This window comes from Apostichopus japonicus, chromosome 13, assembly GCF_037975245.1.
Source record: "Apostichopus japonicus isolate 1M-3 chromosome 13, ASM3797524v1, whole genome shotgun sequence".
Taxonomy (NCBI): Eukaryota; Metazoa; Echinodermata; class Holothuroidea; order Aspidochirotida; family Stichopodidae; genus Apostichopus; species Apostichopus japonicus.
In genome coordinates, this window is record NC_092573.1 from 25,057,856 (window position 1) to 25,071,730 (window position 13,875).

At 38.9% G+C, this 13,875-nt stretch overlaps 2 protein-coding genes across 3 annotated transcripts in view; one reads left to right on the top strand and one right to left on the bottom strand.

The window, feature by feature from the left end:
• Positions 1-1,575: 1,575 nt before the first annotated feature.
• On the top strand, positions 1,576-4,226 carry LOC139978929 (muscarinic acetylcholine receptor M2-like). Its single transcript, XM_071989513.1, has 2 exons — positions 1,576-1,595; positions 2,093-4,226. Exon 2 carries the CDS (start codon positions 2,100-2,102, stop codon positions 3,345-3,347), a length of 1,248 nt encoding a protein of 415 aa, XP_071845614.1. The 5' UTR covers positions 1,576-1,595; positions 2,093-2,099; the 3' UTR covers positions 3,348-4,226.
• Positions 4,227-10,171: 5,945 nt separating this feature from the next.
• LOC139978259 (fibrillin-3-like) overlaps positions 10,172-13,875 on the bottom strand; it is an 80,361-nt gene continuing 76,657 nt past the window's right edge. For both annotated transcript variants that reach the window (XM_071988287.1, XM_071988285.1), the window contains 3 exons: positions 13,452-13,574; positions 12,480-12,606; positions 10,172-12,019 (listed from right to left, as the gene is read on the bottom strand). In XM_071988287.1, coding sequence (XP_071844388.1) covers positions 11,575-12,019; positions 12,480-12,606; positions 13,452-13,574 — 695 coding nt within the window. In that variant the 3' untranslated portion in view covers positions 10,172-11,574. The remainder of the gene's footprint in view (positions 12,020-12,479; positions 12,607-13,451; positions 13,575-13,875) is intronic.

Below are 13,875 nucleotides of genomic sequence, written 5' to 3' on the forward strand. Positions count from 1 at the left end.
TTGTAAATAAGAAATGCGCTTTTCGGGAAACGTATAGTCTTTCCATTTTGTCGGAAAGTTTTCAGATAAACTTTGTGTTTTGCCCAACACAAAAGGGAAGATTGTACCATTGCAGTGGGAAACCTCCCCATTCAGTGTGTATTTGAGTGTAGTTTTATGATAAAAACTTAGAAGAGAGAAGACTATAAGAGAAGATTTTATGATAGTTTTGACCATCTCCGCCCCTCCCCCTCCCCTCAGAAAATACCCGTTTGAACCACCGAATGTGGATATTCAACGTAGACCAGTGGCGTGCACAAGACGATGGGGATAGGTTGCCATGTTTCCGACCGTTTAGCGTACTTGAATAATATTGATCACACGACTGAACAGAATATATAATACAAAGGGGATACTTTATTCGGTAGGATGTTTTCAACTTAACCATACTATATCCCCGATAAAATAATCAGGGGGACATTATACACTCTCACACCGGAAACCGCTAAAACTTACTTCCTTCGTGTATGCCCTAAACCCTGTATTGCAATCATCCTTCACTGGGTCAACTGCCCTTAACCCCCCCCCCCCACCATCTCCACCAATCCCCGATCCCAATACTCTAAAAAAAAAAAAAAAGCTCCCTTTTATTTGCAATGAAAAATTCTTGAAAAGAAGTCCTTTTAATTATTAAGTGTAGCATCTTATTATTAAACTTCGAATTGCCCTCTCGTGTTATAAAATTCTCTTCAAGCATCAATAGAGTCCTACAATGATTTAATCTAAAAAAATATGTATGACATAATGACAAGTTAATGGAAGAGATTGTCAGAGACTGTCAGAAATAGCAAGTATATGCATTAATAAATTATAACAGATCTTTAAGGGAAGTATATAATTGAGAGAAATATTTAGTCTTTATTTCTCGAGATATTACAGTGATAAGCTTATTGTGGCAGTTGGCCTTATTTTGTAGACAAATCCCACATAGTCTGAGCTTATAGTTAGTAAAGTGATCTGTAAAAGTTGCAAATTGACGTCCATTAATGCTTGAATTAGTATTATTCTGTTATTGATTATTTTCCGACATCAAATATAAGTGTTCGATACCTTTCATCGAACACTCTGTAAATTTGATTTAATGAATATTAGGTTATATTTGATGGCACTTTTGATACCTAATTGGATAACCTATTTCTTGATTTGATGACCGCATTAGGTGACCTAATTCAATCTGGTAACCAATTAATCTGGTGAGGAAATTGACCATGCATTCATGAAAACATCGAATATGTTCGTTTCGCATTTCTTACAATTGAATGGTGAAAATTAAAGGAAAAAATTTTGTGGGGCGTGTGCGTGCGTGCGTGTGCGTACGTGTGCATGTGGGTATGTCTAGGCCTTACAGACATGGGACAAAAGAAATTCCTGTCATCAGTTGTCGAACAATAAAGAACAATAGTCATCGGTTGTCCAAAAAAAGGGTTAGAGTAAAGGGAAATGTCATTGGTTGTAGCTAATATAATAGAAGACAAGATTATGTATGTGTTTTTGCTTGTGTGTGTGTATTAATGCGTTTCTAGTGCGATTCACTCTTTCCACTCACACGGCCTTAGGTATCTCGGTGCTGCTGTTTCAATTTAACCCACCAGACTTCGCATTTTGTCACTTTTGAACATTTAAACTTCACATAACTTTCTTACGGATTTACCTGGCTACTGAAATATAATAATCTCTTTCCTTACCACCACAGATCTCACCCCAATGGCAACCATCACCCCAGACCCCATCTCATCCCATACTCCAGACCTAACCCCAATCCCCAACGTACCTCCATCGTTTCCCCCTACAAGCCCACACACTTTAAAGACGAGCTGTATAAAAGAGAATATTAAATCCCTTTATTGATAACGGCCGGGTTATTACCAGTCCCAACTATACGGGAATCTTCAGGTTCGAGTTTAATATTGTCAATCGCTCATTTACATTTAAGTGAAAATGACAAAACATTCGATAATTCAGGGGACATATACTACAACGTATGATCTTATACCAAATAGAAACGTCGAAGAAACAATGAATGTTTACATTGAATATTTTCCACCTTTTCCAGATCAAAGATGGAAACGACCGAGGCGTATTTATCTGACCTGAACGTTACTACTCTGTCTCCGGCAAGTGACGTCATCCCGCGATTGACACGTGCTGCGATACTATTCACCATCGCTTTCCTTGTCATTGCCAGCAACCTGCTTATTATCATTGCTTTCTCGGTAGAGAAGCGACTGCGAGTCTACACTAATTACTATATCATCAGCATGGCCATCGCTGATGCCATGTTGGGGCTGACTGGCATGGGTCTCTCTCTGTTCCAAAACATCTTGGGGTATCGTTGGACTTTTGGATACGTTTCCTGCAACATCGTGTTGACATTTTCCCACACTTCACTGCATGTATCCGTGTTAATGTTGGTTGTTATAAGCATCGATCGTTGGTACGCAATATACTACCCCCTTAAGCACTTGGCACAGCGCAGCCGGAAGAACGCGGTCCGTCGCAATGTCATCGTATGGCTTGTTGGGTTCATCTTCTGGGGGTCATTCATCGGGGTTTGGGGCATAGTTGACGACAGGTACCACAACTCCCCTTTCTGTATCCCTCTCTATCCTCGGTCCGTCATTGCTACCTTCGTTGCAGCAGCCCTGTATTATTGGATCCCAACTGGCATGATCGCATTCTTTTACTTTTTCATTTATCGTAAGATTCGCTCATCTGGGAGTAACAAACTGACCACAAAATTCGCTGCCAACGATGCCGTACGTACTGGGTCATCTGACACGTCAAATACCGGAAGTAGGTCATCGCTGTCTCACAATTCAACCGATGTTTCCGTCATTTCAACTAACAAAGATCATCATAGCGTCGAAGGCAGAGAAGCTACTATGGGGGATTGTCAACATGTAGCATCTAATCAGAATGAAGTCATTCTGACCAATTGGAAGACTGGAAACGTACCGACGACAACATCAACGGCCAATGGCTCAGTCGGAAATCCTAGGCGACGGTCTGCTGGACGGTCTAAGACAGCCACACTGGACAGCGCTAAGGCTCAGCGTACTCTGAGTTTGTTGATTATTTCGCTGATAGTAGCGTGGACACCGTATGCGGGCATCATCGTAACTACTACGTACTGTTACACTGTACTAAAGGTTTCATCCAGTGGCGAGTGTTTTCCCTCAATTTTGTTGACTACGTCACTGTGGATGAGTTGGTCTAATAGTTTACTGAATCCGGTCATGTATGCCATTGCCCAACCTTTATTCAAGGAAACAATCCTTAAGATTCTGTGCTGTAAATGTCGTAACTAATCAATTTTTTTCGCTGTGCAAAGTCTAAGACACCACAAAGACATGGAATACATCCTTACAGGAATGTCGTACAATATGTCCTATAACCCCCCCCCCCCACTCCCTAGTAACTCATTATACTTTGTAACACAAAAACAGTAATTTTCACAATTATTGACACCAACGTAATGCATTCGTAAGGTTCAGGACATACGTCATTATTGTCACTGATTGAACATAATTGAACACTGTTAAATTGCATGTTGTTTTCACAATTTAACACAAAGTACTTGATCGAGAGTTCGTATCGAATATTAAACTAAAAAAAAACAGAATTACCGCATTTTTAGGAGGTCTTCTTGACTTCCGTTTAAAGATAATACAGCACGATTTTTGTTTTAATATATTTTTTCCTTTAAATATATTTACTCGAATTAGCATTAACCAAATTTTCAAAGCTAAACAGTATTTAGATACATCATTATTATACTATACACATACAGTTCTCAAAATCTCCCCCCCCCCCTCTCCTTTTTTTGTCTGTGTGTTTCACGAGGAGATTCTGGGTTTCACAAGAAAACCTGAACAGAATATTATAAGATCATAAAAAATAAAATGTGTAAAAATATAACACACTGTTTCTTAATGTGGCACCATAAGTACGAGAGTGTAACTAAATGTGGCACTTAACACGAGTGTAATTAATTAAATGTGGCACTAAGCACGAGAATTCTGCGAAAGCATTATACTTGTTGTGAAGATCTCTGATCTGAATAGTTTAGTCAAAGGGGTTAACATTTATAGAAACACGTGAATTTTAAAACGATGTTTCATTTAGTTTGCCTAGTAACCCGAAACTGTAAACCACCTGCACTGGTCATCCAAAATGGTTCCCATGGCGATCCTTGGATTTGACTTACAATAAATACGTAAAATCCATCTGTTTGTTTCTTCGTTTTTATATTTATTTATTTATTTATTTTTCAGAGAAGTTGCCACGCTGTAGTCTATGGTAAACATGGTAATATAAGGAAACGAGAATATATAATATATTTATAGTAGAGAATATACAATGGTATATATATGAAGCTACCACCCCTCAATTATTAACGTAATGACTATGTTCGGGCGTCTCTAACTAGTTCGATGCAATGCCGTCTCAGTGGAATCCAACAATACTGTAAACCGGATTTTGCGCGACATCACAGCTTTCCCGTTTCTGAAGTTGGATTAGCAGACGGTTGGTAGTGGCCTTCCCACAACCAGCAGACATGCGCACTGCGCCAATATACCTACTGTATGCGATGTCGTCGTCGTACTGCGTATAGTCAATACGTATGTACACAATATAGCACACATGAGAACACGTTGTGTATTTATCGATTAGTCGTATGAATCGGTTCTCAAATCGAACTTCAGAAAAGGGAAAGAATTTCGTTACGCAAAGGCAGCGTACAATATTATTGGATTCCACTCAGGAGACGATGTAGCATTTTTAAGCTGATATGGAATAAATCTGGAATAGATATTTATCAATTTATATCCATCGTTATACGACCATTATATCAAACTCGATACGACGGAATTCTGCGACACACTTTTATATGATCTTATCTAAATTTGATATAGCATATCTTGACCGTTCACTTGTATCAAGTTGTATCTGCCTTAATATGGTCACAACTAAAATGGCATGTTTGTTTGGAATACACTCAATTAAATTGGATTTGGCTCGATATGCATGACCATTTCTAATTGTATTTATTTATAAAAGAAACTTTTGCTTGTATCTGGCTATATATAACCAAACCAGATATCAAGCCATGTATGGATCTTGAGTAACGCTTCAAGGACACACAGGCCGCGGCCGTTAGTAAACTGAATCATGGAGTATCTAGCTCTCTAAATATGAACAATCATCCCGTGATTTATGGGTTCAACTATTAAGGCTATCTCCTGGTAAGGCTGATATCTAATTACGTGTACGTCAGTTTATATAAATTAATGAAATAATAAGTAAAGGAGGAGAGTAATTGAGAGAATGAGCGAATAGCCAATTGTTTGCTTTGCCCGTCGAACGTACTGATAACATATTACGCATACTTACGCAGTATGCGTAAGTATACTTACGCATACTTAGGCATACTCTAGGTTGTATGGGTGCATGGTATTGAAAGAGCCTAATGACTATTTCTATCAAATATTTGTTTGTATGTGTGATCTGAAACCACTTCGAAAATATATTGCTGCCGTAATCTACACAAGAAGTGTACACTAACCAATAAGTGTAACCCTACTCCCATCAGAAATACCCTTTTACCAAATCCATTGTGAACCCCTCCCGTCCCCAGTCTATTGTGTCAATTCGTAGAGCAAAATGATGGTTTAGGCAAAGTATGAAGCTTAAAATGCTACCAAACTGAGCTTATTACCTAATGTAGGCCTTGGCTATTAGCCTGTAACTGTCCATGCAACCACTTCGTTGGACGGTAGCAAGTCACTGCACTTCCGGCCACACAAAGTCTAGCATATATCTTCTGATGGCTATGTCTGGCCGTGAGAGCAATCCCTTGGCTGGGCATACATAACCTACATTCGTTCAGTGTGCATCAAGGTTGTATTTATGAAGTATTTAAAAGTTATGACTGAAACTCATTTTATTTTCGAGAATGTTGTTTCGAGAAGTTTATTACTCGATCTGGATCGTGCCTTTCACGTATTCTCATTGAATCTACTTGTAGTTTTTTAATTTTATTTCAGAACCTCGGGGAGATTCAAATTTAGCTTTGCGCTAACCGAGTTTACCCTTTACTAAATAAACAAATAAATAAATAAACAAATAAATAAACCTTTCTAAAAACCTTTCTAAAAACCGTTTAAGAATAAGAGATAAAATTTATGAGGACACTGCGTAATAATGAAGGTCAAGGTACTTTCAGAAATCGTCTTCCGGGTTTTTGAAATTTCTGGTGATCGATTACAAGGTGAATTTGAGAATTATGAATGTTGAGCCTTAGAAGTGAAACACGATCTTACCTATATTACCTCGCCTACTGACACGCACCCAGAAAACCAAACTTAGAATATGACTGAACCGTTACAAACAGGCTTACAGAAACGCGTGACGATTGATTTGTTTTATGTATAGTTTATATCGAATATGACTTCTGATAACATCATAGAAGTACTCTCGGTGGGGTGGGCAATCATTGAATCAAGTTAATTTCTCGTTAAGAGGAAAATCCTGCACAAGGAGATAAAATATACTCTTTCTCTAGCTCTGCACATAGCAATTATATGCAACTGGTCATGGGGGGGGGGGCAGTTAGGAAAATCCTGCACAAGGTGGAGACGATTAAGTGATGTCGCTTTCACCTGCATAGTGGTTTGCAAACTATTTGTGTTTTTCAGTATCAAGCATTGCAACCGATCGGGTAAATTAGCTAAATTAGGACATGAAAGCAGGGGGGTGGGGGGATCTTATGCTTACAGCAATGCAATTTTATGCAACAGCTTCCAATGTAAAGTAAGACTAGTGACACAGCGTCGGCATGCAGACAGTTGCAGGGGCGGATCCAGGGGGCCGACCCGGCCCCGGCCCCGGCCCCGCCCCCCCCCCCCCCTTTTTGGAAATCAGTTGCGTTTTTTTATGTGGGAGTACTTCAAATTCCTAATAGGCATAACTTGGTGAAAGAAAAGCCTAATATATATCCAGCTGCTCTTCCCTGAAACGCGATCGTTTTTATTCCAAATTTGAAACTAAGGCAATTATCAGGCCTACGCGACATCACGTATTAATTAGGTACGGCTCAGTACTATTACTGTCAGGGAAAATCAATGCACAGTTAGTAAGTATATCATAATTATCTGAATGAAAGGGGGTGTAGGCGGTTTTACACTATCTAACGCAACGTAGTCGCCAAGAACCTGAAATATTTTTAAGGGAGGGCCCGAGGAATATGAACTTATAGCATGCTCCTCGTGGTGAAACATAATTGCACCTATTAGGTGAATTGAGTGTACTGTTAATAGTAGGAGAGACTAGTGTAGGTTCTTATGACCAACTAGACCGGTTTCTGCTCTCAAACTTTATAGGAGGAGCTTCATCAGTAGTAGCCTTTGAATATTTTATATTCGGCCTGGGCGTCTCGTTCTCAAAATGCATCTATTTTCTGTGCACGAGTTTTTATGGACTCATAGTGCAGCTATAAGAGCATCTAAAAGAGCTTCGTGTGAACCTTGAGAGTCAGCTGATTCTTCGTTAGTATGAAACCTTGAGTTAACAAGTAAATCTTTGAGATTTTGAGCCCTTTGTATAGGCTAGAATCGGTTCTTTTGGAAAGAGTTTGGATAATTCCGCGTGTAGGGGCGTAGCGAGCGGGGGGGGGGTGGTGTGGGGGTGTCACACCCCCCAATAATTTGGTCGCTGTCGGCAAATTTTGGGTCTGTCGGCAAAAGGAGAAAATGTGAAGAGAGCGGAAGGGGAAGAAAGAAGGAAAGCTGAATAGAGAAAAGGAGAACGGGAGCTTCTTTATCGGTTATTTCGATTTTCCAGTTCTTCATCTGATAAACTCATTCACCAATCCAATCACCCGACGCCTGCAAGTTAAAAACCTCTCGGCAAATACTGATAATGTCACGGCCGTCAGTATAGCTACTGTAGCCAGGCTCAGCTAGACGAGTGCCAGAATCGCCGGCAACTCAGTGAAAGAAATGGAATTAAAGGCTTCCGTATAGGCCGCAGCCAATGAGTCGTGCTATCGTGTGACAACGTGTTGTTATTATCCTCTGTTCAGAATGACGTCATCGCAGATTAATTCGTTCTCCGTGGAAAACTTAAGGACACGGCTCACGAATTGTACACAATTTTTAACGTTTCTCGCTTGTATATCAATGAATGTTGTTATTTCTCATTACCGGAAAGTTTTCTGAACATTTTCATCACGAAGTTTCACTATTTCAACGATCGGTGAAAGAGAAAACACAGTTCGATAATTGGTCCCAATTAATTCTTCTTCTGCCGACTGCCATAAAAGTAATATCGAAATGGAAATTCTACGGTGCCAAATTTGACTTAAAATATGCACCAGATTGCATCTAAGGACGTTTCAAAACTAAAAATTTTCCAAAGGGGAGGGGGACACCACCTCCCCTTAGACCCCTCCCCCATTTCAGTCACCACTTCCAGATCCGTCGGCACATCAAATCCTCCACACCCCCCCCCCCCAACAAAAAAAACTTCGCTACGCCCCTGTCCGCGTGTTGCGAGATTAAGTGCCAATGTTTCAAAAGTACATTTTTCAATGATGCGTGGTTTTGATATGGGGTGTATAGGTAAGCTTGAACACCATTGGTGGTTCCTTTTGTTTAGGTTTGGTAGTGAGGTATTGCCCACGGTCTTCAAATTTTATGCCTTTCGTGGCTGAGGCAATTTCCTCTTTCTTATAGTTACGGAGTAACAGTTTCTCTGTGAACGCATTCTTTTTCTGTAAGAAATCAGTCTCATTGTTACAGAGACGTGCGTATCGTAAGACTTCCCCTTTAATGAAGCCTTTAAAAGTGGCAAGTGGGTGTGCAGAGTTTCTGTCGAAGTATTGGAAGGTTTCCGTGGGTTTGGTGTAGACTTTGGTGTCTAATAACCCATTGGTTTTAAACCTTGGACCTTTGAAGATTTTCAAATCTAGGTATGTTACCTCGGTGTGTAATATTTCTACCGTAAACTTTAAGAAGCGGTGAATTTCATTCAACCTGTTTACTAGTTGTTCAAGTTCCTGAGGTGAACCGTCGTAAAGCAATAGAATTTCATCTCTATAGCGGAGCCATTTTAAGATTTTATTATCTGTCGGTAAAATCTGGTTTTCCAGTCTATGCATGACGATATCACAGATTTCCGGAGAGGCTTGGCTACCCATGGCGCAACCGATCTTTTGTAAATAGAATTGGTTATTGAACTCGAAACAGTTTCTTGTTAAAAATAAGTTCAATTAGTTTGCGCATGGATATGGAATATATTTGATTTATTCCATATTCGCTTTTTTCCGCCTTTACATAGACTTCTTGACATATATCTAATGCCTCCTCTTGGGGAGTATTGGTATACATGGCGACGACATCGAGTGTAGCAAGTACTACTGCTTTTGGTAACGGGGTGGCTTCCACAATTTTCAGAATGTGATTTGTGTCTTTCACATAGGTGCTTTGTTTTAATACAATAGGAAGCAAGAAATAGTCCACAAGTTCCGATATTTTTTCGGTCGGTGATCCGTTTCCGCTTATTATCGGGCCCTCCCTTAAAAATACTTCAGATTCTTGGCGACTACGTTGCGTTAGATAGTGTAAAACAGCCTACACCCCCCTTCCATTAATAAGTATATCATAATTATCTCATTGAATATATCTTGTTTTATGTTTTTTCTTGGGGTGAATCTGGTGTCATAATTTTCGCGCAAAAGAAAAAACGAATCGACGCAATAATAGTGTATCCATTGTACATGCACTGTTGAGCGTTGTTAAATATGTGTCTATCGAGAAAAAATATGTGCACAAAAAAGCGTGTCTGCAACGTTTCTGGTTTTTCTAGTTTTTGGCGAAATGTTTCACCATTTTGCATCTAAGCACTCACAATTAACCAAAAATTTCTTCCCCTCCCCCTAGAACCCACCCCCAGGACGCAGATCACTAAAGTGCTACCATCGGGATGTCGGCCCCCCCTTTCTCAAAATCCTGGATCCGCCCCTGAGTTGCGTTTGAATATGGAAGAGTTGGGGGTGGGGGGGGGTTAGCTGCATAAAATTGTTTGGTGACAGTTGCTTCACAAGCAAAAAAAAAAGAAAGACAATCCAATATCTTTTGTTTTACTGATTGATATTATTATTGTAGTCCTCATTATCCCAGTGTACAATGATTATTTGATTGCAGTGCAGAATGGCTGGTTATTGTGATATATATATAGAAGAGCTCAACAATATTCATTGTTTACAAAAGAAGAAAATAATGCTTTAAAGGCCGATAACAGAGGATACTGAAAGAATTAACATCAAATGGTAAAGCAATAGAGAGTCTTGTGCTGGTCACTGTAAACGTATCAGCGAACTGAATATATTTTCACTTTTAGCATAAAACTTTATCCCTTGTTTAGAGATATGATGCCATACCACATCTAATATAGACATTAACCTCCCCCCCTCCCCGGGGGATTGTAACCCCCTTCTTCAGAAGTCAACCTATCCCAAGGGATAGTTAATACCTACTGTGACCACCTGCTACGACTACACAGGAGAACAGTGATGCCTTAGTACTGAAGATAAGCTGACCTGGTGGGGGCAGGGGGGGAGGTTAACCCTTACCTAATGAGGGTAAGCTACCCACAGAGGGTGGGTAGTTAACCCTTACCTGTTAGGGTAAGCTGCTATCCAAGAGCAACTGTTATGGACATTTGAAGCTGTAGACATCTCTGTCAATCCAATATGGTGAGTTTTATTAGCCGTTCTGCCTCGTCAAGACTAAAAGTTTTGTTCATCTCTCTGATTTAGTCATGAAATGCTTTTCATGGAAACAAATCTTTTCCTTTGTAAAACTTTTTTTTTTCCTTCAGATTTAAGTACAAATTCAAAACATAATTATTATGTTAATGGAAGAATAAATATAGTAAAAGTTGTTGATAAGTATTATAACAGTAATAGCCAATTTTTTTGTTTGTTTCTCAGCTGGACAAACACTTGTAAAGTTGATTACAAATAAACAAGTCATGTACATTGAAGCTAATTGTTTAAGCTTTTTAATGTCATAAATATACAGTCATCCACGTAGTCTCAAATGATACTTAAAAAATCGTAAAAACTTTTAACTTTACAAAACTACAGAGGAAAAAGATGCTAAAAATGGAAGTGTTTTTTTATTAAAGGATCTTATTTGTTTTTTGTTTGTTTTTACAAAGCCTTTCATTAAACCATATAGAACTTTAGTGACACATTTAGACCAAACATGCACTCTCACTTCACCAAAGTATCACAGCATACTTAACTACTACGATCCTACTTCAAAAATCTGAAAAGCAACCAAAAAAAAAATGTAAAAAAATAAGTAAAAAAGTAAAAAACAAATATAAAAAAACCTAGGGCATAAAAAAATGTGGGTAATATTTTGACAAAGACTTAAAACAAGAGATTTAAACAAGGCAGCATTGTTTAACCCCACAAGATGTGGTTGGATGGATTTACAACAATTTAAAGGCCAAGGCTCTAATTATTTATTCATAAACTTCAACCTCCACAAGCAGAGCTAATGGTTCCGTCAAAATAGTGTTGGTTTCATCCTCGGCCAACACTTCCTCCCTCTCGACAATCTGGCCTTCGATTTCGACCGAGAAGATACCCGGTTCGGTGACGGGTTCGCTAAACCGGAGTACCGCTCGGCCTTCCTTCCGTTCATCTACGTTGAAGACGCCATCTTGGTTACTGTATATGATTTGATATTTAAAGAAACCGATGGACTTCGCAAAGCCGGTGGTTAGTTTTAGAAGCTTGGAATGTGAGGTGGCTTTCTGGAGGGGTACTCGGATAAGTATTGCAGTGTTGTTAGCGATAACGCCGGGAAGGGCTCCCTCTGTCTCCGACACATCTCTCCTTCGTCTAGTCTGGTGACAATGGTAGCACGGTACCTCAGAGTCTTGACCCAGCGTAGAAAAGCAAGAACTGCAAAGAGAGCATGACCAAAAACAGAGCCGGTCAGAGGGGAAGGTAAACCTTCTGGATGAGACGGTTTTCCCGAAGGGACGGACGACTCGTCGACGAATGACCTGTGACATCTCAACAAATTCTTTGTCGAGAATCTTTTTATGTTAGGCCACTGTAGAATCAGGTAAATCGTTAGACATATTGCTACTTAAAAGAGGAACTATTTGGACTTCTTAATAGTCTCAAATCTCTTTCCTGATGAAACGTAAACTGATTATACTTGACATAATTTTCCAACATGGACACAGGGCCATGAATGCAAATATGACCAAACAGTTGCAAGCAAAGACATCTTTCAATATATAAAGTAACAAAACCTCAAAAACAAGTGTACACTATTACTCTTTATTATTACTTTGATTAATTTATTAAAGAGATGATTATTAATTAAGAGAGATGATATGAAACAGGTGGTTACCCTTGAGACAGACTGTAGTAGCCTGTAGGACATCCACATGTAAAGCTTCCAGCATGGTTTTGACATTCATTCTGGCATGGATTCGAGAACCCACCATAGCCACCGTACCCTGAACACTCATCAATATCTAAGAACAAAAGAGAAATATGAAATCATTGGTTCAAATAATAAAGAAGCTGCATATTATAGGAGGATGAAGAAGATCAGTACAGTATTAGTTTAAAATATTGTGTGTATTAAATGATACATTCATGAGGATACATAAATACATGCACACATAGATACATAGGATAGGAGATAAGACTTGCCATGGTTGGCTGTACTGAACGGTACAGCTCATCAAACTAACACTAGAACTATGTCAATGGTTCCATGTGGTTCAAAGAGCTTTGTTCAATACTCAGACATGTCATTAACATTAGTAATAATGCTAGGTATAAAGTAGAACCAAACGAACACGGGATCAAACTTAGCTTCTTTATTGCACACCAACCAGTCAAGTTAAGAGTTGTATTGCAATGAATAGTGACACGAAATATACATAAGATTATATACAATATACAATATATATAATATATATGTATATTATATATATATATGTCTATTATATATATGTTTATTATATATATGTATATTGTATTGTATATATGTATATTATATATGTTTATTATATATATTATATTGTATATATGTATATTATATATATGTATATTATATTGTATATATGTATTATATACATATATAATATATTAGATTTATTTAAAAAATGGCTGCTGCTTTGACTGTCTTAACTATAAAGTAAACAAATCAATTTCTACCAAGAACGAGTAGCAACAAAGCAGAGTGGTTCAGATCATTCTGATTCTGAAGTTTAAAAGTTCGACAGCTGATTCACAGGAGGCAACCTCTGATATGAGGCTATGCTTTGAATTCTTCCTCACAAAGTCTCTGCTACCGATAGAGAGGACTTACCATTACAGGACATAGACTGTTGGTCCAGAGAAAATCCACTTTGACAAGAACATTGGTAGCTTCCCTGAGTATTGAAGCATAGAGCATCACCACAAACACCTTGGCTGGCACACTCGTTTTGGTCTGCAAAAGAGAAACATCCTTGGTTACAGCAAGTTATCTAAGCATACCAGACTAAGCATACCATTGTCCAGCTGTATCATCATTATTAATATGGGAGGGTATTGACTTGGTCAGACATGGGTGTGTCAAAGGAAGTCATGCCCCACTAATCAATTGTTACCCCTTCCTATATCTTACCCATGTACATCCCATCGCCCCTCTTCCATTACAAGACAAACACACCTACTTAACATGAGCCCACCCAAATGGTGCCAACCACACCCATCCAAGACAGCCAGCCACCTTTTGCCTATATTAACTC